This window comes from Prunus mume, linkage group LG2 (genome assembly GCF_029339155.1).
Source record: "Prunus mume cultivar Tortuosa linkage group LG2, ASM2933915v1, whole genome shotgun sequence".
In the NCBI taxonomy this organism is placed as follows: Eukaryota; Viridiplantae; Streptophyta; class Magnoliopsida; order Rosales; family Rosaceae; genus Prunus; species Prunus mume.
Genome location: NC_142699.1, coordinates 12,120,817 through 12,144,140, shown reverse-complemented (window position 1 = coordinate 12,144,140; position 23,324 = coordinate 12,120,817). Strand labels below are relative to the sequence as shown.

Sequence of the window (23,324 nt, the reverse complement as noted above, 5' to 3'; positions counted from 1 at the left end):
CCTATCAATTTGCCTTTTAAGCCATTAGTTGTTGGATTCTGAAGAGAAAGTTTGAGAGCCCCTTGCTACATTTACTCTTGTTTCTCATCAGGTTAAGCTGGCTTGGTGTCCAAAATAGCTAAAAAGCAAAGGCCTTTTTACTATATTTTGCATCTCTGAAAAATGGGGCTGAGGGGACCTGGCCAGAACAGTGGCTTGAACAGAGAGAATCCAGATATTTTGATTGTGATGATTGCAGAGAAGCAGATAATGAGAGGTGGTGAGGAGGACAAAAGAGATCAGAATGAGAGGGAAAGAGATGGGCCCTCTAAAGCCTGCAGAGGAAATAAGTGGCACTCTGCCACTGCACCATGTAGTAATGTGTGTGCTTGTATTTCCCTCTCTTTCTTTCTCTTTCTATCTCTACTATATGTGTTTGCTCTTTGTGTTGTGTGGCTCTTCTTACTCTCTCTATCTTAATTAATGGGTCCATTTCATAATTTCATACACATTCAAACTCCACCTCTGTGATAAAAGCATTTTACCTCTCTGTGATAAAAGCTTTTCATTTGTTTGTATTTCTCTTTGGCTTTTTGACTCACTCACTCTCTTTCCTTCTTTTATTGGGTTCTCTGAGATGGGGTGTCCTTTATTTTTCAGACCCATTTATGTTTCATGCTTTTTTCAAATCTTGTGGCTTTAGCTAGAGAAAGAGAGATAAACTCTCTGAAAAAAACTTGATGGGTCCTGATTCCTGAAACTCTGAATCTCAGTTTCTTGGGTTTTGGTTTTCTTGAAAAAAATTCCCACTTCTCTGTTCATTCAAACAAAAAACTTCACCTTTTGTGTTACCTTTTTCATTTCTTGTGATTTGAGAAAGGTGGGGGGAAGGATGCATGAGAGCTTATAATTAGCTTTTTCTCCTTGTTCTTTTTGTTAAAGAAGGAACAAAGTTATTTTTCATTGTACTCCCCCGTAAGGCTTTAAGGATAAAGTAAACGAATCATATCTTGTGAACTTTCACTGAATTGGCTTGTTCTGAGTTCCAAGGGAAGTATACATATATTGTTGTCAATCACCATTCCATCTTTCATCATTATAAATCTAAGGGGTCTGATTTGGCATATCCCATGAATCTATTTGAAGATTTATAACAACATTGTTTTGCCTTAGAGAAGGGTTTGTTCCTAGAAAGGCCTGCATTCTCATTGAGGTTGTTTGCTGGTGGGTGATAGCTCCTCCTCCTCAAGTAGGTGGCAGGTTGGTCTCTTTCACCTCTTTCACGGTTTTGTTAAATGTCTGTGTTTGATTTAAAACACTTTCAATTGATTAATCAAGAGAAATTCCATAACAACACCTTGACGCATGTACCTAATTTGTTAAGTGGTTCCATGGCATTCATTTTATAGAGTTGATGACAGTCTGCATCTATCCTGTTTTGCCCAACTGTTTCCATGGTATTTAAAAGCAGAGACTGCTCCTAAAAACTGTGTGCGGTTTTGTTTTACTTCCCTCTTTGTTGCCTTTGAAATGTTGTTTATGTTTTAACTTTATTTTGAAACTTTTCCAGGCTAAGATCGATCTGTATTGGTCGTCAGTTCATCTTATCAGAAGGAGTGGCCTGAAATTATATTCATCTCCCCTGCTTTTTGGCAAACTAAATTTCCTAGGGTGTCAAAAGCTGCTGTTTATGCTCAATGCTAACTGATATTTGTTGTCTCGTTTTATGATGGACAATCAAATGTATAATGTCCCGACGGACTTGACCGCCCGAAATTCAGTTGTCATGGATGGGATTGTACCACATACAACGATGAACTCACTTGTTCAATCCTATTCATTTGATCTTAATCACCAAAACCATGGCATGGCTTTAGTTCCAGTGCTTTCATCCTTTCCAGGAGAACCTGTCATGCATTCTCATTCTGAGTTTAATGGCACCAACGGTGCCGGCATTGTTGAATCAAATCCATTTGTTACATCCCAAAGAAGGCATAATGTGAGAGACTCCTCATTCATCAGTTCAAGTTTCGCTGATAATACTGTGTTCGAAGCAACACCTCATTCTGCTGCTTCACTTGCTACCCTTTTGGCTGCAAAGGGTAGTCTTCAGGAAAATCTCAACAACTTAGCAATTTCAGGAACTCCGGTCAGTTCTTCAGAAGCTTACACTTCAAATGACTGCTCTAACAACTCTAATTCTCTGTTTGCAACCTCTATGAATTGTGGATATGATGAAATACTTGGTAATATAAGTAGTCAGTGGGAGATCAACAAGTACGCAGCTCCTTCGGAACTTGGTGAGAGAACTTCAGTAAGAACAGGGTTTCAACCATTTTCACCCACAGGAAATCTGGATCCAAATGGATGGTTATCATCAAATGGTGAAAATGTAATGACATATCATTCTTACAGTTCCTGTAAATTCAGCAACGAGCTCGCCCTAACTCTCGCCACATCCAGCCCTGCTATCGTCGGTGGGGTGGATATCCGAAATCAGTGTTCAGACATTGGTTCTTCTGGGATGGCTCACCCTTCTTTGAATCAATCAAGGTTTGGCTCGTCAGAGCAAAATTCTTGCAACAGTGAGGAGCTTTCTCTAAGTTTTGGTTCTTACAAACCTCCTCAACTATCCCAAGTAATATGTGGATCAAGATATCTTCATGTGGTTCAGGAAATACTCTTTGACATTGCAAGCTACTCACTAGAAAATCTAGACCAGTCAAGTTTTTCATCTGCGAGGATCATGTCTGAGAACGCTGACAGCGATGGTAGATTTGAGGTACATAAGGATCCTGCATTGCAAAAACAGGAAATCAAAACAAAGAAATCCAAATTGCTGACCCTGTTACAAATGGTATGTTAGTTCTTTTGTATTATTAATTAGTCTAGAGTTATCTGTTCTGGTTCTGATTCTAACTGAGATGTAAAGTGCATTTAGATATTGGAAGTCGTGTAGACAAACTGGATTAAAATTTGACATTTGGTAAAATTAAAGTTTCTTGATAGACAAAAGGTGTTGAAATGTTTCATTTTACACCTCAATGACCTTGTTGCCTGTTCTCACACATTTGTTTGCACATGTGGTGGACTTGGAAATAGTATTTGGGCACTGTTAAGAGATTGATAAGATTGATATTGTTCTTCTGTGGATGCAGCTTGATGACTGCTACAACCAATGTGTAGATGAGATTCATACAGTTGTATCAGCGTTTCATGCTGCTACCGAGACGAATCCCCATATACATGCTCGTTTTGCCCTTCAAACAATCTCTGTACTGTATAAAAATCTGAGGGAAAGGATTAGCACCCATTTCCTTGCAATGACTGCAAATTCGAACCCTGCATCCCCCACTGAGAGTGAAAGGTCTTTTGAAATCCACAAGCAGTTGGCTCTGCAGCATCTAAAAAAGAAAGAACATCAAATATGGAGACCCCAGAGAGGCTTGCCTGAAAGATCCGTCTCAGTTTTACGTGCATGGATGTTTCAAAACTTCCTTCATCCGTGAGCTTCTCACTTATATGTCTTGTGCTTGTGCTTGATTGAGTATTCGGCGTCGTGATGAGCTCAAACAATGCAATATATATTTTGCTGAAATGAAGTGTTTGTAAGTAGAGATATCCTAGAATGTCTTATCCATTTGATTGATTTCAGGTACCCTAAAGATGCAGAGAAGCATGTCCTTGCAGTGAAAAGTGGATTGACAAGAAACCAGGTATATTTGATCTCTGATTTTATTACATCCCCAACTTTTGGTTTTAATTTCCTTTTGTTTGGCATTTGAATCCTCAGCTTCTAAGAACTCATTCTCTATAAAATTGGCCATGCCAGGTATCCAACTGGTTTATCAACGCTCGTGTCCGGCTATGGAAACCGATGATTGAGGAAATGTACTCGGAGATGAACAGACGAAAGACTCGTCAAAGTGACAACACTGAGAGAAACAATAGAAGCCACCACCACAACATAAGTATTAACCATCACAAATTTGGTGTGAACTGAAGGTTTTTGAAAGGGTACATAGCGAATGGAAAATGGGGCATATTCCACAACATTAATGCTACAAGTGTATATAGTTGTGGAAATTATTCAGGAGTAGGTTTCAGTGACCATGCCCATTGCCCTTGCCCACAAGAATGTTTTGCAAGCAATAGTAGAATCGTTGTGGAAAAAAAATGGCTAGAAAATTATTTATTTTGGAACTTTTTCGTAATGAAAACCGAAAGGTTAACACGCGTGATTTAGTTTAATCCTTAATTTAAATTACAGTTCATGCATTCTAAAAAGTGTTTGGGATTTGGACGTGGGAGTTTATGGTTCACGCCGGACACAACATTGTCCACTGTGTATATGCATACGTACCCTTCTCCCTTTATGTCCCAAAGTCAGGGACTCAGTGCTTGCTAAGCTGTAAGCAATTTGCTAAAGCAACCTCTATAAAAACAGATTAAGGCTTAAGCCTACTCTTTGTCACTTGATTTACGCGCACTACTGCTTTTACTCTCTCTTCAATACTTTTGAACTACCGAGTGGTGGTGGTGCCGGAGCAATGGCGGGGCTGGTCGTTGTTTTCGACTTTGACAAGACAATCATTGACTGGGATAGCGACAACTGGGTTGTGGAGGAGTTGGGTGTCAAAGACTTGTTCACTCGGCTTCTCCCTACCATGCCTTGGAACTCTCTTATGGTTCGTTTCAATTGGTTGTTTTTTTTCAACAATTGTCAGTCGTTTACAAGATTTTACCTCGGTACTTTTAGCATGAAGATTGAGTGACACTAAACCAAAGGATCATTTAACTGTTGAATTGGGTGTGTAACTTCAGGATAGAATGATGAGGGAGCTTCATTCTCGTGGAAAGACAATTGAGGACATTGCAGAATGTTTAAAGAAGATTCCACTGCATCCCAACATTGCCTCTGCAATCAAATCAGCTCATGCTTTTGGGTAATTTCCTTTCCTTATAAACATACTATGAATTGACAAAACAGAACAAATTATGCTATAATTGTTATGAAAATTTCTAATTGTAACACATGCAGGTGTGATATGAGGGTGTTAAGTGCTGCAAATGAATTTTTCATAGATACAATATTGAAGCATCATGGGCTAATGGATTGTTTCTCAGAAATCAACACCAACCCAAGCATTATTGATGAACAGGGCAGGCTTAGAATCTTACCCTACCATGATTTCCACTCATCTTCTCATGGCTGTACCATTTGCCCTCCCAGCATGTGCAAGGTGATTAAACTAAACTAATTGCATATATTTAAGTACCTCAAATCAAAATCACAAGTTTAATCACATTGGTTTAGTATGTTGTGGGGTTTCTTTTGTTACAGGGTCTAATAATGGAAAAGATCCAAGCTTCTGTTGCAGCAGATGGGAAGAAACATAAACAGTTCATCTATGTTGGGGATGGAGCTCCTGATTTTTGCGCAGGTTTGAAGCTTGAAGAAGGAGATTTTCTTATGCCAAGGAGGGATTTTCCTATCTGGGACTTAATTTCTGCCAATCCATTGTTTACCAAGGCAAAAATTTACGAATGGAATGAATGTGATGAGCTTGGGGCTGTCTTGCTCAACACAGTTAATGCATTCTTCACTGCAAACAAGTCGAGATCAACTGATCAATTGGTTCCAGTTGACTGTAAGTCTCAAAACAGTTCGACCTGTCTCACTGCCCATGAAGCCTTTCAAAATGCTCTCCCAGTTCCACTTCCTCGCCAGTAGTTAAGATTTAAGAACAACTTCATGTTGAGGTAGCTTAATGTTGTATTATAAGTCCTTATAGTTAATCCAAGTGGCGACGATGCGTGGACAAATAAGTTAGAATTAAGTTAGGTTTAAGGTTTGATTACCTTCTATTATACAGCAGAAAATTGTTGTATTATGTTATCAGATTGTCGGATGACATAAAATATTGGACAAACTACAGTAAACCTCTCAACCTATAAGGTTATTTAAGAGTTCATACTCAATTTTAGGGACATTTACCAGTATATACTCAAAGTCGCGAAAACTCTACAATTTGCCTCCATTAGCCAAATCGTCAGAAAATCTGTTATCTGCCTACATGGCATTTGTAACCCATTTTTTAATTGACGAAAAATTAATAATTTAAATTATTGTAATAAATTAAACATATTAAATTTAAAATTTAAAACCCTACCCAGATTCTCTCTCCCGATTTCTTCCCCCTTCCTCCCAATTTCTTTCCCCCAGATTTCTTCCCCCACCCAGATTAACCACAATTATTCTAAAAATTCATGTCTGTGATTAACAACCAATCCCAGATTTGTCTGTGATTGTATTGGGAAATAGGAAACCAGCAAAACTGGTATCATTTTCCTCGTCATTGGTGGGGCTCGAATCTGGTGTGGGTTGTAAAGTTAGGATATGAAGATTGGGACTGTAGCTGCAGAGAGAGAGAGAGAGAGAGAGCGTTTGGATCTGGGAAATGAGGTGGTCAGAGGATATGAGTGGTGATTTACAGTATGAAATGGGGAGGTGGTGGCGAAAAGGGTGGGGATGTGCATCAGAGTTTTTGGAGGAAGAGGACGGGGAGAGAAGGGGGCTGGACTGAGTTTTTCTTTATTTATTATTTATTTTACTGATCTTTTGTAAAACAACCCAGCAACACCCCCTCTGATTGATCTTGTGTACCCAAAGAATGAAGATAGATCGGTTCCTTTTTTTTATTTCCATTTTTTCTTGTCATGTATGGAACTGAAGGAGATCTGCAAGAGTTGAGAAAATGAATTTGTTGTGCTTTGAGGAATTTGATTTGTCAAGCAAGAGAGATGGATCGGTTGGGGTGGCTGGATTGGCATATGAGGAGGATGGGGGTTAGCATGGTGGGTGAGCTAGGATGTCGGGGGCTGCTTGATTTTGGGGTGGGGGATGGGTGGCTATTGAGTTCTGATCCGCAAGCTATCTTTCCAACGCCTGGTTCGTGAAATCGCTCAAGACTTCAAGATCGACCTCATGTTCCAAAGTCATGTTGTGCTTGCGCTTCAGGAAGCTGCAGAGGCCTATTTGGTTTGTTCAAGGACACCAACTAGTACGCCATCCATCCCAAGAGGGTGACAATCATGCCCAAGGACATTCAGCTTGCTATGCGCATCCTGGAAGCAATTGGAATTCAGGGTTTGATTGTAGAGGCTATGAAGAAAGAGAGAGAGAGAGTTTTGGGTCTGGGTTCTGAGAGAGAGAGAGAGAGAGAGAGAGAGAGAGAGAGATTTTTTTATAATTAATTTTATAATTAATTTTTAGTCTCATAAATGACAGGGAAGTCCAGGCCATTGATCATCAGTCCCACATTTAAGTAAATGTCTTTGTCATTTTACTTTTATTTATTTTATATTACTCCATTTACTTAAGTTTACAATGTAAATAAGTACCCCATTTGGATTCAAATAAAAATACTAGAAAATCAAATTCACTAAATCAAAATATGAAAAATCGGTTTTAGTGCAAAATACGATTTAGGCTAAAAATAATGGCTCATTAAGTCAATATATACTTCATACTAAAATCCCATAAAATCAAGTTTTCTTATTTGATGTGTAAGGAATAAAAGCCAAAAATTATCTTAAGAAAATGATTATTTCGAAAACCCATTTTTCATACTTAGTCAATATTTTTACATAAAATAACTTTTCATCTATAATATGAATGCATGAAAGAACCTAAGATCAATCTAGGTAAAAAAATCTTAGATGTTCAATCCACTATGGTGTTAAACCCTATTTGGTTTATGTTAAAACTTATTGAAAATTAGTCTATGGAGCTATGAACTAGCTTGGTTTATATGATTTAATGTTTACTTTTATTTCTAGAAAGACTATAGAAATTGTAAGTACAAAAAAAATAATCACTAAATTTTAAAGGCCATTGAAAAATTTCAGTTCCGCCCTTGTTCCGACATCTAGGAAAGATGATGAGCAAAAAATTGTTCATATTTGATGACAAGCTTTGCAATTTGCCAATCTTATCCTGCAGGCCATGACAGACTCCACCAAGTCCACCTTGACAGCATGCATACTGATTCATGGAACCATATTTTGTTTGTGGCATTATCATCAACTAGCTAGCGAACAAGAATGACATTGCATTTTCATCTGGTTTCACCTTTAAGACGCAATAAAGTGCCAACGAAGGATGGGCTGGCTGACGCATGAGCCACCATGAAACTTCCATAGTGTGCCGCGTCATCCATGAAATGAAACTTCTAGTGTGCCACGTCATCCATGGAAACTAAAAGAAGAAATAAATAAACATACAGGAGAAAGCTTGAAGCACAAGCTCATCATCCATTTGATATCATTATTGTAATGTACGTTTTTTTGTTGTTGTTTAAATAATTATTTCGAAGATATACAGAAGAAAACTAGCCCTCCCCCTCCCCAACTAACATTTGTGGACTACAAATGAAAAAATGATGTCTGCTTTCCTTATCAATTTTCCCTTGTATCTTTCTCTTTCTTTCTTTATCTACAGAACCGCTGATAACCCCTCTTTTCTTAATCCCCAACCAATCAAGCGATAGCTCAAACTCAGATGGCTCGAATACATTACAAAAACCCGTTTTTCCCTGCAAAACCTTTTTTCAACTTCTCTCATGAGGATCCCGAACCCGAGTTTTTATTGGTTTCAACTTCAAGCCCATGCTTTCTGGTGAAAGAAGCTCCGGTGCGATGCAGGACGGACTTAAGGGGCTTCTCGGGCTGACACTAGACTGAGAAGGCCTGTATAAGCCATATCCCATGAGGAAGTACTCTATTGGTATCAACATTGCATGGGGCTGCTCCTCTGTCACCATTGACCCGCATGCCTGAACCTGCAGGTCACACACACCTCCAGTGATGAGTTTGCTTTACATTTATGGAAAGATACAACTAATGCATGATATGATTATAGGAATTTGATATGGGTTCCATACCTCAACCAAGGCACTATATCGTCTGTCTAGTTTTGAAGTCATGTACAGAGCTTCTGAGTGAAACGGAGAGCTATCCCCAACAAATATTAGTGAACGGCATTGTAGCTTTCGCAATCCTTCGGAAATGTCAGGTCTCCTGCTAGACATAAAAAACAGAGTTAATTCCATGCCACCTAATGCGTCAAACTCTAATTTATTTAAGCGGATATAATTGGACATCTCGGATGCACAAAGGCAGTTCACGTGACAGAAAACTTGACATGTAAGATAATGGAGGTTAACATATAAAAACTAAAAGAAATCTTGGGGACAGGATTTACCCGTTCATTGCTTCAAGAAATCGCCAAACATTTGAACTCTGCCTTTCATCAAGCGACTGTAAGAGCATACACACATTAGACGTGCTCAGCACTTGACCAACCTCATTGTTTGATTTACACAGACAAAGAACTTAATATAAATCAGAGAAGGTAATAAAGGCTAGAACACTAACCCTTCTGCATGCCTGAGCTATATCTGACTCTGGTATGTGAACACCACCACGAACTTCCTGCCACCAGGATTAAAAACTTAAAACAACCAAACCAATTTAAATGTGGTGACACAAGTATATGTAAGTTAAACTAAAACAATGGCAGACCTTGCTGAAGTACCGCTTAAGCAGTATCTCCTTTACCACCCCGCACATGCCATAGAAGTACAGTAAATTCGACATCACCTGCAAATGATATGGAATGTTATGTGAGAACTAGATTCTCTAAACAGAACAAAGTTACAGGTCCAGGAAAGGGGAAAAAACCTTATTATACAACCATTCAGTCCAAGAGGCTGCTTTGCATATAGGAGACACAAGTATCAAGCCCATGACACGTGATCTATATTTCATCTGTTGCAAAGAGTTATGGATAAATCAGAAGATCCATAAGCGATTTATTGGAAAAATTAATAACACATATGAGCACTATTGTGCACTGTGCCAATAGAGATCTTACAGCAAACTGGGTGAGAATGTAAGCTCCAGCTGTAACCCCCATACACATCACTGCACCAAGTCTACAGAGAGAGGAAGAAACATCAGGGCAATTCCCTTCCTTGTTCAACCTATCTAAATATGTAAAGAATAATAACATATTAAAGGAAACGATAGCTTCGTGGAGCTTTTTTTTGTGCGTGTGTAGCAATGGCAAATGTGTCTAAACATCTTTTCCAACAACTAAACCAGAAGCATTCTGACTAACAGACAACTAATTCAGATTACTCTAAGGCAAGCTCCTGATTTACATAAAGTTAAAGCATAAAATGAAAATTTAATTACCCAAAAAAATCAAGAACCTCAGCAATCTGATCTACTAAATCATCAACAGAATACACAGAATCATCAAGGCTGATTGCAGAAGCTCCCAACTGAAATAGTTCTTGAAGAAAGCACGAGATAAGAAACGATGTGAATAATAGCACTCAATATAAGAGATAATTAGAACATGTAGACATGAAAATCAAGTGGGAGCCATATATGTAGTCAAGTTATTGAGTTACAAACCTCATGGCCAGGAGGACTGATATGATATATGCAAAAGTTGTGGAGCAGCAAGGAACATGCTTCTGGACAAAATAATAGTCCTTGAAAGCAGGACATATCTGATAAATCACATAATAAGACAAACGTTAAGTTGGAGCTTCGAAGTAATGTCACTGAAAAAAATATGATGTTGAAGTGCATGATTTCTCTTGATCTTTCATTTACGTCCAAATGCAACAAATCAACTAGTTTGGTTGAACTAATCCATGATGCTCCAGATCGTAAGTATTTATATTACAGTTCATAAATTTCTCCAATTTAGGAAGAAAAGAGCAAAGCTAAACTATTTTGGAACTGCATTTCAAAATCCACAATGCCCCTCCGCCACCCAAGAGAAAATAAAAAATAATAATACGAATAAAAATGAATTTTAGAAATATAAATGTCAAGCATCTTTGCTTCTTACACCTATACTAAAAATATGGCATTCTCGACATGATGGGCAAGATCAACCAACTAATAAGTAGAACAAGGTTGAAATGCAAGACAAAAACAAACCACAAGTACAACCCATCAAAAAATAATAATTATTGGTAGCTAAATTTTGTTTTACTTACGGTTTAGGGCTAAATCAGGATAAGTGACAAGAGCTGGCTTGTCCTGATCTCCCAACACAGCGACAGACACATAGCCAAGACAGGTTTTTACAAGATGCTCCTGCAGAGAGATTCCATAATAAGAATACAATTCCGGCAACATTCCAGGAAAGTAAATTGAGAAAACATAATATAAGTTACAAACACAGAATAGTGACAAAGCATTGTTATGACTGAAATGAGCATTCAAGAGAAGAACTAGACATTAAAAAGTTTAACCGCCTTTTGGGGTAATTTACTCCAAGGAAACAAAGTATATCATCAAGAAGAAAAGTAGAGCATTCATGTACAGTGGTAGCCTTAATTCAAAGTAGAAAATTAACCACTTCTGCTCATAAGGGCAAATTGGCATTCGTCAAATACAGAAAGAAGTTTTTATTCCTTGACTCCAAGAACATCTAAATACAATTACGAAACAAAAACCATTATATTTCCCAAAGCAGAGAAATCAAACTGCTAACTAATTAACTTGAAATTTGACTTATATGCACGCTTCCAAATGAGAAACTTGCGATGTTTCAAGCAAAACAAGAATTCAAAAAAAAAAAAAAAAAAGAACAATCCGAATTTGCTAGTCTTAGCTAAATTATTAAACCAGCAATGTTACGCATAATTTACAGACAAACCATTCCTATACAACCTGCATTTAAGAAAAACTAATGCTTGGCATATTCCTTGTAATCAAACAGTGGGGCATTTCACAATAGCAGAATCAATGCAATATTTGCATTAAACAAATTTCAAATGAGACCCATGTCATTAACAATAACCTGAGAGGCTCAATGCTTACATGGTTTAATTTCTTTCAAACATTTTTTTCTTGGCAACCAAACAGAGCAAAAGTGTTGTTAAAAGCAAAATCATAAACAAACACAATACAATACAATTTCTAGAAATGTGGGTACCTTTCCGCCAAGAGAAACCCCCTCCATATCCACCGACACTGAATCACTTGAATCCCCCATTTCCCTCTCTCTCTCTCAAGTCTCAAATGGCTGAGGCATTGGCCTTGGTTTCCATGTATTATATATTTATATATGTATATATCAATCTCTCTTTCTCTCTCTTTCTCTCTCTGCCTCTGTCTCTGTCTGTCTCTTTAAAATGTTGACGCGCGGTGAACTCGCACGAGTTGCTAACCGAGTCACCGACGCTTAATCCCAGAGGGGCTCACGAGCGGTCCGTATGTATGAACGGGGTATGGTCCTACCACGGACGCGGGTTTTAATTTAACCAGGGTTAGAGAAAGAAGCCGACAGTTTTTGCGATTTTACCAAATTATCCCTGATTTCCTAATTTTTCTTTTTCCTTTTTTGCCCTTTTCAAACAATAAACCTATTTGATAATTTTTGTGCAAGCAGGTGATGCTGATTGATGGGTGAATTAGTTATGTAGTTGAAGCTGTTTTTCCTTTTTTTTAAGTTGTTTTCTTTTTCAGGTAAAATTTTGACAAATAATTGTTAGTTGCATTTTGAACCAAGGGCCAGATGGTAAAATAAGCCATATGATGCTGGCAATTGTGGGGACGCTAAAGTCGTCAAAGCGTGCCATTATTTACGTGTCCTTGTTAAATGACGGGGATATTGTTTTCAAATTATTTGTAGATAAATTAGAATGATCCATTCATTCAAATTACGCGTCGTAATTAATCCTATTAATTCTACGGATAAGTCGATATGTCCCACACAAAAAATGGATAAGTCAATATGTCCAACAACAACAAAAAAAAAAAAAAGGACAAGTCGATATGATGAACAACATCGAAAATGTTTATTTATTTTTAATGAATCTATGGGCGTACAATACACAAATGTACAATGGTTTTTTTATTCTATGTTTTATAACAAGCGATATTAAGATATTTACGATCAAATATTGGATTTCTACTCTTTGAGTTGTGAGGATTTAAGGTTACACTCAAAACGCTTTCAAATTTACATATACATATACATAACTCTGATCTTCTTTGACTACAGTGGTTCAAGAGATTTTACACTTACCGTTTGATGTATATTCAACTGCTCACTCTTCATTCATTTTTAAAAACTTTTTGAATCATTTGATTAATATCTAAAGATTACAATCTCTTGACTCATGTGGTCCAAAAGATCGGACTATACATATACATATGCATACCACACAATAAATAAGACTAACTGAGTTGTAAAAATAATTTTGTGCATGATTTTATTAATCTTTCTTTCCTCTTTTTTTTTTTTTTGGGAATATTCATCTGTTTCTAACAATCTCAAATATGAAACATGTGTAAGTTGTGTATGTAGCTGAAATTCGAATATACTGATAGATTTGTTTTGTTCATATGCAAAGATATACATAGATTTCGTAATGGCATTTTATAATTATTATTTTTGGAATGCATGGTAGGCTTTCATCATCTCAACCCACAGGAATCTGTGGTTGAGACATCGTGTGGCTGGATTTAGCTTACAACTTAAAAATATGAATATTGAATTATTCAAGTTGGTATCTGTCATTAGCACTCACCAGACAGCAATTCAAATGTTCTTTTTTTAACACAACTTTTTAGTCATTTTAGTAAAACGTTTTTCTAATACCAGATAACGAGTTTTCAACGGAAATTGCCACACAAACAGAAACAGGCTACATAATTCTCATAATTTGCCTATAATTCTTAACAAGCACGTTCTATTATTATCAAATGGGATTTTAAAGGTGGGGATTGAATTGAATTCCAATTTTAATTTTAGATTAATGAGATCTAGTTTTTTGTTTTTGTTTTTTTAGATGTCATTGTGCATGCTTGTTTAAAGAAAATTTCATCCAACGGATCTAACCCAGTGAAAAAAAACATTGACTTGCATACTATAAGTCTTAGGTTTGAACCCCATAACATTTTAGTTATATGCGTGTGAGAAACCCCACTCCCCTGTAATTTAAACTATCGCTTGTACTAACAAAATAAAATAATCAAGACTAATTACATTTAGATATGATTCCATTTAATCAATGGTGTTAATTATTCTCTAATATTATATTTTTTTTTGAAAATTACTAACTTTATAAGTTTAAGATATTTAAAAAATATATATTACCATGAAATTATTTGATGTTATTTTAAAAGTTAACTCCATTTTTCAATTGCATATAGAACCACCTACTCAATTCCATGTTATTTTTATTGAAATTGCAACATGAATCAATCACTCAACTAGAGCCAAAAGGAACTCTCAGAAAATTATTGTTTCTAGAATTCACACCATTTTTCTATTCACCAATTAAATTCTACCAACTCCCTCCCCTCCCCTCCCCATATATGCAATCTAGCAAAACAAACAAAAGTCCCCTATTCTTCAGTAGCTAGAATATGAGAGGTCTTGTCAATCAAAACCCCCATCGGCCGTCTATATGACACTTACCAACTTCATATTCTGTTTGTCTTAAATCGCTTTTAAAATAATTAATCCACGAGCCAAACATGCCCATATAATTTATTTTGAAATTACTCCTTCTTTTGATACACTCTTGTAAGGTTATAAACCAGAATCTTTGACTAGTAAACTAACGTAAGTACACCATAAGTTCCAATATCCCATCGCCATTTACTCTACCAACCACATTCTATAACTTCTTTAATTTTATCCTCCATTTTTTTCATGGTAATAATCTCATTTATATAATTTGTAATTGGGAAAATATTATTTCCCATATGCGCTTAAATCATTTCCATTAAAAGTATATTTTAATTTTGGTACGGCTTTTAAAACATATTTAAATAATGTTTGCTAAGGTAGATAATGAGAACAACAAAAGCGATAGCTCAGCTCAGAGTGAGGAACAGCTTTTCTTGAAAGCTATGGCAGGTAGGGTATTGACTACATTAAATCTTTTATAAACAATAAATGTTATTAATTGGCTACATAGTTTGGCAAAAGGAAAAGAAATATGACTCAACCAAGGTACCTTGGCATTTATAAATCGCAATGTTGGTGTTCTCACAGTTTTGAACCACAACCAGAAGCTGTGTCGGTCATCATTTTTGGCAACATAACACATATAATTTGTAGAGGACTGTTACCGATAGTTGCGGATCGGTGTGTGATGATTTTTTTAGTTACGTATTGATGTATGTGGGTTCTATAATTAAGTATACTGATTAATGAGTAAAAATAGAGTGGAAGGGGCTCTGGTCACTTAAGCAAGTGGACTCAGGTTCGAGTTATTGTAGATGCATAAAACTTTCTTGAGAGAGGTCCCCTCATATGCATCTGACAGTACTTCAGAGGACCTAGCCTGGGGATACCTTGGAAAAAAAAAAAAAAAAAAAACCTTCATGCATTCACGACGATTGACAATAACATTATTAAATATATACTCAAGCAAATGTAAGGGAAAAAGAAAGGAAAAAGGTTGGTGTGGTTTCATAATCTGTGGGTTCTTCTCCTAATCGCGCATCAAAGTTATGACCGTCCCTCTCAATCTCGAGTGCCACGTCGTAATTGGCCCCTTTTTAAACCTTTCTTGTGCAAATCATTAGTAAAGTTTGCATAAGCATTGCGTGTGATACAGGGCAAGAAAAGAACAATGTTTTTTTTTGGGCACCATTTTAAACTTTAAATCCTCAAATAATATTTATAATTATTTCATATACAAAAGAAATTTTAAATTATCTATTTATAGAGATTAAGATTCAACTCTGCATGCAGGCAAGGGAATGGAAAAAAAAACTTTTTTGAAAAGCTGGACGACATGGTAGACTTGTGAAGGTCGTTTGATCGCGTTGGAGCTTGGAATTCACACCACGTATTACACGTGACCAGTTCAAGTGTGGACGCTTGGAGAGAAGTGCGCCCACTTAAACCCCATTGGCTTGCTGCTGTCGGTCATAAGGACTAGTCAGGAGAAGGTACAGTTGAAACAGGCCCGACCCAAACCACTGCGGCCAAGCCATTTAAACCACGACAAGAAATATCAGAACAAAACGACAACAAGCTATTTGAATGGGCTGCTTTTATGCCATTTGAGTTCATGGGTCAGCCCCATGTCAAAATTCTGGGCTCTTGAAGACTATGCCAACTTAGTTTGGGCCTTAAGTTTTAATAAAATAATTAGGGTTTGTTTGGTTCGTGATCTAAAATTATGTTTCAAAAATATATGATAAAATCCAAAAATATGGATTGTATTCTATTTATACAAAACCTTAAGAATTATGAAAATGTTGGTGGTAGTTATGAGTTCAAGTATGAGTTTCACATTTAAAATTTTCGATCAAACTGCATAATTTGGAGTTTCATGTCTCAATTTCGTTGTTCATAGTCTAGTTCCAAGTTGAGGTCTTGTACTAACCCTCACATAATAAGGCCCTCTATCCAACCAACCATTATGATGCGCATATTTCACCAATCGCTTGTTAGATATGCTTGGAAGTTTGAATTGTCTTTTGAGACAAAAAAACGTATTTCAAATAAAAGATGAACTTGATGAGATGAAAAAAATGACAGGATTCGGACCGGAATTGGCCGCTAGATAGTAGATATCCGACCGAAACCCTGCCCACCTAAATATGTTGTTAGAGAGAGGCCTTTTAAGAGAGGGAGAAAAGAGAGAGGCTAAGGTAAATGGTTTTAATTGAGTTAGCAGAAAAATAACAAGAAATTGGGATACAAAACACACATGCATACACATGGACTTTTTTGTTTGACAAACACAAACACCATCTTAAACAGATAAAGTTCTCCTTTTTGGAATTGTGCGAGCGATACATCGAATTTCAATACCAAGAAAAACGAGAAGTCATGCTTCTAAACAAAAACCCACCACCGTTGATCTCACTGTTGTACACTTGTAGCCCAACAAACAACGTTGGATCAAAGAAAGACAGTATCATTGTAATCTACGCCGAAATTCACTCGACCACATCCATAAAGTCGAAAATATATAAAAGCATATAATATCAAAATTAACGTCCCTTTCAATAGTTATCACATCTTAATATATCACTCCCACTTTTCTTTCAGTATTATTCTTTATAGGAATTTGGCTTCCATATTTTGTTCAGGCTTTAATAAAGTCCAAATTTTCCCCAAATAAATATTCCTCCAAAACACAAACACAAAAAAAATGAAAAAATTATATAATAAATTAATCATAATAAGCGAGGACGATGAATTATTTAGATATCCACGACAAAATCAGCTAAAAAGCTACGTCCTGCTTCGTCATTTTCTTCCCCTCTATTTTTCAGCAACGAAAGGAAAAAAAAAAAAAAGAGATCAGAGACAGAGAGAGAGAGTGGAAATTCCATCGCTGTGAGGACCGTACGCGTAAGGCTGGGAATGGATGAAGAAGAAGGCAGAGACTGCATTTATTTTTCAATGAAGATTGGTCCGAATCCGTGAGATTCACGCAAATCCGGTTTCTCAGATCGACTTCCTCTGCATTGATTTGTGTTCTCTTTTTTCGACTCATTTCTCTGTCAAATTTTTGGAATATTTATAAATGAACGTCGGCGGGGAGGGGCTCTTGGCTCCGGCGAGGTCGGCGGCGGATTTATCGCCGCTGGAGTGGAAGTTTTCGCAGGTCTTCGGAGAAAGGACCGCCGGAGAAGAAGTTCAGGAAGGTACTCTTCTCGATTTTTCAATTCGTTTCATATTATTTAGGGATTCAGTATTGTTTTCATTCTCATTATCATTAATACTTTTTATTTAATGTTGCGATTTTCCCTTTATTGGATGATTAGCTTCAGAAATTGGGAATTGAATATTGAGAATCGGAACACGCCAATGAAATTTAATGGATAAAGTGGGATTTTATAGTTTGAGGGCAGAGATTAGGTTTATGATGGCAGAAACACTTGAGCTGTAGTTGGTAGACATGTGGCGTGTATATTTGATAACTGATGCCTGATGCTGTTGTCATGAGATTGATATTATGAAGGGTTTATCATTTAGAATCTTTGATAGTGAAGTTGATGGCTGTTGGTTATCTGGCTATTAATTAACGAAACAAAAACATTGGGAGGCTGTCTATTTTGTATGTATGTATGTATGTCTGTTTGTTTTATTTATGTTCTTTTTATTTTTGAGCCACTACATTTAGTTGATAAGTTTAGGATGCATTTAGAACATGCTCTTACGATTGCGACATACGCATTTATATATCTTAAGCTCAGAGGGCCTAGATTTAGAGTGAAGTTAACTGGAAATCAATTATGATGAATGTATCTCTTTGAATGAATGTCATCACCTGAATATTTAGTTTTGAATTTTTTTTATAAAGATACTTCGTAAGCGTTTGAGGGCATTGAAGTTTTCTTTGGTACACTGCACATGAATGACTACTTAGCTTGTTTACATTCTGACTGATTTTTTGCAGTTGATATAATATCCGCTATTGAATTCGATAGAACTGGGGACCACCTTGCCACTGGAGATCGTGGAGGTCGGGTGGTATTGTTTGAAAGAACTGATACGAAGGATGTAAGTTAGTTGATACATTTTTTTTGGGAGGCTTGTGGGAGTGTATTTTCCTTATAACCATTCTGCCTTTGTATTTTTGTTCGTTACACTGTTGTGATTTAGTTCTACCTGTATGGTGTAAACTTAAAATATGTAGCATGGTGGACATCGGAGAGATCTAGAGAGGATGGATTATTCAATCAGTAGGCATCCCGAGTTTCGCTATAAAACTGAGTTCCAGAGTCATGAACCTGAGGTATTACTTTCTTTGTGCTTCCCTATGACTAGTATAAATTGACTTGTTAAGATTTCCTCCTTGCTGGAATCTGGATTTGACTAACTTGCATCTTTCTTGGTCTTTCCTAAACCCAGTTTGACTATCTTAAGAGCTTGGAAATCGAGGAAAAAATCAACAAGATCAGATGGTGTCAGACAGCTAATGGTGCGCTGTTTCTTCTCTCCACTAATGACAAAACCATCAAATTCTGGAAGGTAGCACTAGCCACTTTTGAACTTTTATGTGGTTAGATTATTAACTTATATATGATTTCCCCTCAATATCACATCTCCCTGTACTTATTTTTATGCAACCGCATTGCCTTTTTCATTTATATCTTGTTCCAAACAAAGATGGCGATTACTCCAACCATTTCACTTTACACATCATTCTCGTAGTGAACACAAACATAGACATACATGCAGATTGTAGTGAATGACTTTTCATAGCTGCTATAGTACAACGACTTCAGATTTAATTACTTGTAATTTTTACATTATGGTAGGAAATGTTCTAATCCTGCCCTAATTCTGAGCAGATCCAAGAAAAGAAGGTAAAGAAAGTATGTGAGATGAATGTGGATGCTTCTAAATCTGTGGAAAATGGGGCAGTTGGTTCTCTGTCAGCAAGCTCCAAACCGTCTCTTGCAAATGGAGTATGTAAAGAGAGACCCATCAGTTCTCCAAGCAATGACAATTTGATTCCATCTGGGGATTTGCCATCTCTGCACTTGCCCGTGGTAGTTTGTATTCCATCTGATTTGTTTATTTTCTGACAGCATATGGTTTTGGTATTTAAAATAGTTCCAGAGTCTATTATATTTGAGTTTCTTGTTATATTATACTGTGAGAATTGGCACCTGCAGTTATTGACATCTTGGTGAATGATATCGTATTTTCAGCACTAACACTTGAACAATTGTGGAATCCAGGTGACCAGTCATGAGACGAGCCTTATGGCTAGATGTCGAAGAGTCTATGCCCATGCCCATGACTATCATATTAATTCCATTTCAAATAACAGGTGCATTTTGTCTATGAACTAATTTTGAGTCTTATTTGAATGTAATATACATTTTGATATTGTTGCTTGCCTATTACCTGGCATGGTTTCCATTTTCTATACACTAATGTATCTTACTTTTTGGTTTTGTAGCGATGGAGAAACTTTTATATCAGCTGATGACTTGCGAATTAATCTTTGGAACTTAGAGATTAGCAATCAAAGTTTTAATATTGTTGACGTGAAGCCTACAAACATGGAGGATCTAACTGGTAGAACCCACGGCACTATGATGCCCATTACTTACTTTTCTGATTTTTAACTATTGTTTGAAATACACGACAATAAATGGAGCCTTGTCCCAACTATTCAGGGTTGGCTACAAGACTCCTGGTCTTCCATTCTCTGCTATCCTGTACGATTTTTCATTAAGCAATGTGCAATAATATTTTTCTTAGTTACCTTCGACGTTTAAAGATTTAGATGTGTAAATATAGTTTCTAGTTTTGATGTTCCTTCTTTACTTTCTGTTTGTATTTCTCTCCGTGTGGATTTTTGTACTTGTTTCCTTTCTTATGATTTTTTTTTTCTTTGTCCCCCTTTCATTATGTTTGGATGGCTGTGTACTCAACTAGAATTATGCCTTATTTATATGCTTTGTTAGTCCAACGGCTCCACATGTGTAATTATGTTTCTTTACATACTTGACATTTTATGTGCAGAGGTGATAACTTCAGCAGAATTTCATCCTACTCATTGTAACATGCTGGCGTACAGTAGCTCAAGGGGCTCAATTCGTCTTATTGATCTGCGGCAGTCAGCTTTATGTGACACTCACAGCAAATTGTGAGTTGTTCAGTCATTCTTTCTTCCTTCCGCTCTTTTTTGTTCTTACTCTGTTAAATGTTTTTACCTGTAAAATATGATTTGGTATTGGAAATGTAAAGTTCCTTTGACACTTCCTACTTCCTAACTTATTTTTTCTCTTCACCAAAAGAAATTTTAAATATGATTTATGATATTGGTGCAGGTTTGAAGAACGAGAAGTGCCTGGTTCAAGATCCTTTTTCACTGAGATAATAGCCTCAATTTCAGATATTAAGTTTGCTAAGAATGGAAGACAAGTACTTAGTCGTGATTACATGACTCTTAAGGTTCATATTTTCATTCTCTTATTTTTTTAAAAGGTTCATCTTTTCATACTTTGAACCCTCAGATATTCTAATCCTACAAACAAATTTACAGAACTACCGATGCTTGAAAACCTTGTTTTAACATACCACTATGCGTGCCACATCTTAACATCTCACTTATATTATTATTTTGTTTTTTGTTTTTCAGCTGTGGGACATAAACATGGATTCTGGCCCAGTTGCAACTTTCCAGGTTCATGAATATCTAAGACCTAAGGTGATGTATTCTTTCAGAAAGCCGGTTTAATCACAGATGATCTAAATGAAGATGATACAATTAAATACAATAAAATGCAACTTATTTTAGTTCTTTACCTTGCTCAGCTGTGTGATTTGTATGAAAATGATTCTATCTTCGATAAATTTGAGTGCTGTTTAAGTGGAGATGGGCGTCGAGTGGCAACAGGTTCTTACAGGTTAGCTTTATTCTCGTACACATCCTTTGTTGCTCTAACTTAAACTCTGACCTATGTTGTGTGCGGCTCAACATATGAAGAAACACATTTCTGTGATTCCAGCAATCAGTTTCGAGTGTTTGGTTGTTCTGAAGGGAGCACAGAAGCAACGACATTGGAGGCCAGCAAAAACCCCATGAGGTATCTTTTAAAAGTACATATAATGCTCGTCAGGCGTGCGATGCTGAAAACCATTTCCTATAGCATAGCATCTTTTAGTAAGAGAGAAACTCTTTTTTCATTATTTTCTCTTAGACTGATTTCCTTAATTTGTTCTCATGGGCTTCCAGGAGACAAGTGCAAACGCCATCAAGGCCTTCTAGATCTTTGGGCAACCTTCCTCGTGTTCTCAGGCGAGGTATGTGTTTCCTTGTCAAACTCTGAAACTTTTGAGCAGTCAAGTTTAATTTACCATAATTGATTTCAACTCAAAGTCTCAGACAAAATTGCTTTTATAGTAAGATAAAATTAAATTTTAGAGAATCAATTAGGTTTGATAATTCTCTGATTTATTCCCTATTTAATTTGATTTAATGAGGTTTGGTTGCACTTGATGGTGAGTAGTCAAGTGAGTCTAAACTCAGGAAGTTATTTCCATCATTGTGTTAGTTTGTATCTCCACTGTCTATTTGACTAACCTGTGTCTGTACTCCTTTTCTTCCATTATAATATAAAAGGTGCGGATAACTCTGGAGCTGATGCGAACGGAAATTCTTTTGATTTCACGACAAAGTTGCTACATCTTGCATGGCATCCTACTGAGAATTCACTCGCCTGTGCTGCTTCAAATAGCCTTTACATGTATTATGCGTAAAGATGGTATCAGAAGTTGTATGTTTTGGCAGGCAAAGCTTCTCTCATTACTATTGACTAAAGGCTGCTCTGCCTTCATCCCCAGCTAGTGATGTGAAGCTGCACCCTTAATCAGAAACTCTGCAATCCATTACCTAACTGCGCAACATCAGGAAACACTTTTTAGCTGATGTCAAAGTTTTCAAGGAGAAATTAGTCTCTCTCCCTCCCGTTGATGCGAAAAATTGATGTTTATGCTATACCATAAGGAGAATGCCATTGTCCTAATTGTGTCATGTTAATTGAAGAGATGTGATATTAGCTCATCTGCCTACAGAAAGAATACCCAGTCGATATTTGCTGCCACAGTAGACACCAATCGGGCCCTACCCTGAAGCTGGGAGAAGCTCTAGTGGTGCATCAACTCTGATTGATACCTCGGGGCCTTCAACCTTTGTATTATTTGAATTAAAGTTAAAAGGGTTGTGAAATTTTATCACTGTTTTTATTCTAACCATTCTTTCCCCTCTTTCAGAATCTGCTGATTTTCTTTGATCTTTAGCAAAAAAGTATTGGTTCCTTTGGATTGAAGGCCCCATGCAAGACATATTCTTTCAACAGTTTCACTGGGAACCAAGATTTGTGGGTCTTAATTCGTCTGGTTTTCTGGTGTTTTATTCTTTAGGTAATGTTTTTTATGTAGGCAACTGATCATCTTCTATATAAATCAGAGGGTCATAAAAGTGGAAGCCTGAGACTTGTTTTGTTGATCATCTGCTCTGCCCTTCTGCGTATTTCTCTTCTGCTTAGACTCTGCTGACATTAGTGTTGCCCTTGGGGCTAGAAACTGTAAAAACTCAACTTCTCTTATTTATAAGCCACCGTTTTATGAAATATATGGTCATCCAATACCAATGAAACCCTTGTGAAGTCATTTATAGTTTTATAGTTTTACTGCGTATATCGTGCGCATTATGCATCATTTTTCACAAAATAAAATTGCCATGGTGAATTAATTATTTCGCTTTATTGGTATTACCTTTACTACCACGGTTAAGTAAGATAAAATT

General features: G+C 36.7%; 4 protein-coding genes across 8 annotated transcripts; 3 read left to right on the top strand and 1 right to left on the bottom strand.

Annotated features, from left to right (window-relative positions):
- The first annotated feature begins 22 nt into the window (after positions 1 to 22).
- Positions 23 to 4,266, top strand: ATH1 (homeobox protein ATH1). Of its 2 annotated transcripts, XM_089046236.1 has the most exons (6): positions 24 to 1,239; positions 1,389 to 1,436; positions 1,550 to 2,836; positions 3,138 to 3,484; positions 3,635 to 3,695; positions 3,812 to 4,266. In XM_089046236.1, the coding sequence occupies exons 3-6, from the start codon at positions 1,706 to 1,708 to the stop codon at positions 3,980 to 3,982; spliced, it is 1,710 nt and encodes a 569-aa protein (XP_088902362.1). In that variant the 5' UTR covers positions 24 to 1,239; positions 1,389 to 1,436; positions 1,550 to 1,705; the 3' UTR covers positions 3,983 to 4,266. The 2 variants fall into 2 exon arrangements, with proteins under 2 accessions (XP_008220456.2, XP_088902362.1); XM_008222234.2 differs by lacking the exon at positions 1,389 to 1,436 and having other exon boundaries at positions 23 to 1,239.
- Positions 4,267 to 4,405: 139 nt separating this feature from the next.
- LOC103320541 (inorganic pyrophosphatase 2-like) lies at positions 4,406 to 6,681 on the top strand. The gene is made up of 4 exons (XM_008222233.2): positions 4,406 to 4,667; positions 4,804 to 4,925; positions 5,021 to 5,222; positions 5,324 to 6,681. The coding sequence occupies exons 1-4, from the start codon at positions 4,530 to 4,532 to the stop codon at positions 5,711 to 5,713; spliced, it is 852 nt and encodes a 283-aa protein (XP_008220455.2). The 5' UTR covers positions 4,406 to 4,529; the 3' UTR covers positions 5,714 to 6,681.
- A 1,571-nt stretch (positions 6,682 to 8,252) lies between these two features.
- Positions 8,253 to 12,184, bottom strand: LOC103320539 (protein NDL2). The gene is made up of 11 exons (XM_008222232.3): positions 12,005 to 12,184; positions 11,061 to 11,160; positions 10,465 to 10,562; positions 10,240 to 10,328; positions 9,917 to 9,977; positions 9,724 to 9,810; positions 9,565 to 9,642; positions 9,418 to 9,474; positions 9,245 to 9,300; positions 8,925 to 9,060; positions 8,253 to 8,822 (listed from the first exon to the last, which is right to left on the bottom strand). Exons 1-11 carry the CDS (start codon positions 12,062 to 12,064, stop codon positions 8,592 to 8,594), a joined length of 1,053 nt encoding a protein of 350 aa, XP_008220454.2. The 5' UTR covers positions 12,065 to 12,184; the 3' UTR covers positions 8,253 to 8,591.
- Positions 12,185 to 17,141: 4,957 nt separating this feature from the next.
- On the top strand, positions 17,142 to 23,174 carry LOC103320538 (serine/threonine protein phosphatase 2A 55 kDa regulatory subunit B beta isoform-like). Of its 4 annotated transcripts, none has more exons than XR_016124082.1 (14): positions 17,142 to 17,697; positions 18,453 to 18,556; positions 18,693 to 18,791; positions 18,908 to 19,027; positions 19,351 to 19,548; positions 19,744 to 19,835; positions 19,968 to 20,086; positions 20,537 to 20,660; positions 20,845 to 20,968; positions 21,156 to 21,224; positions 21,332 to 21,423; positions 21,504 to 21,603; positions 21,753 to 21,820; positions 22,140 to 23,174. XR_016124082.1 is itself a non-coding variant. In XM_008222231.3 (14 exons), exons 1-14 carry the CDS (start codon positions 17,577 to 17,579, stop codon positions 22,274 to 22,276), a joined length of 1,545 nt encoding a protein of 514 aa, XP_008220453.2. In that variant the 5' UTR covers positions 17,142 to 17,576; the 3' UTR covers positions 22,277 to 23,174. The 4 variants fall into 4 exon arrangements, 2 of the variants coding, with proteins under 2 accessions (XP_008220453.2, XP_008220452.2); XR_016124081.1 differs by having other exon boundaries at positions 19,351 to 19,551; XM_008222231.3 differs by having other exon boundaries at positions 21,526 to 21,603.
- The last annotated feature ends 150 nt before the right edge of the window (positions 23,175 to 23,324 follow it).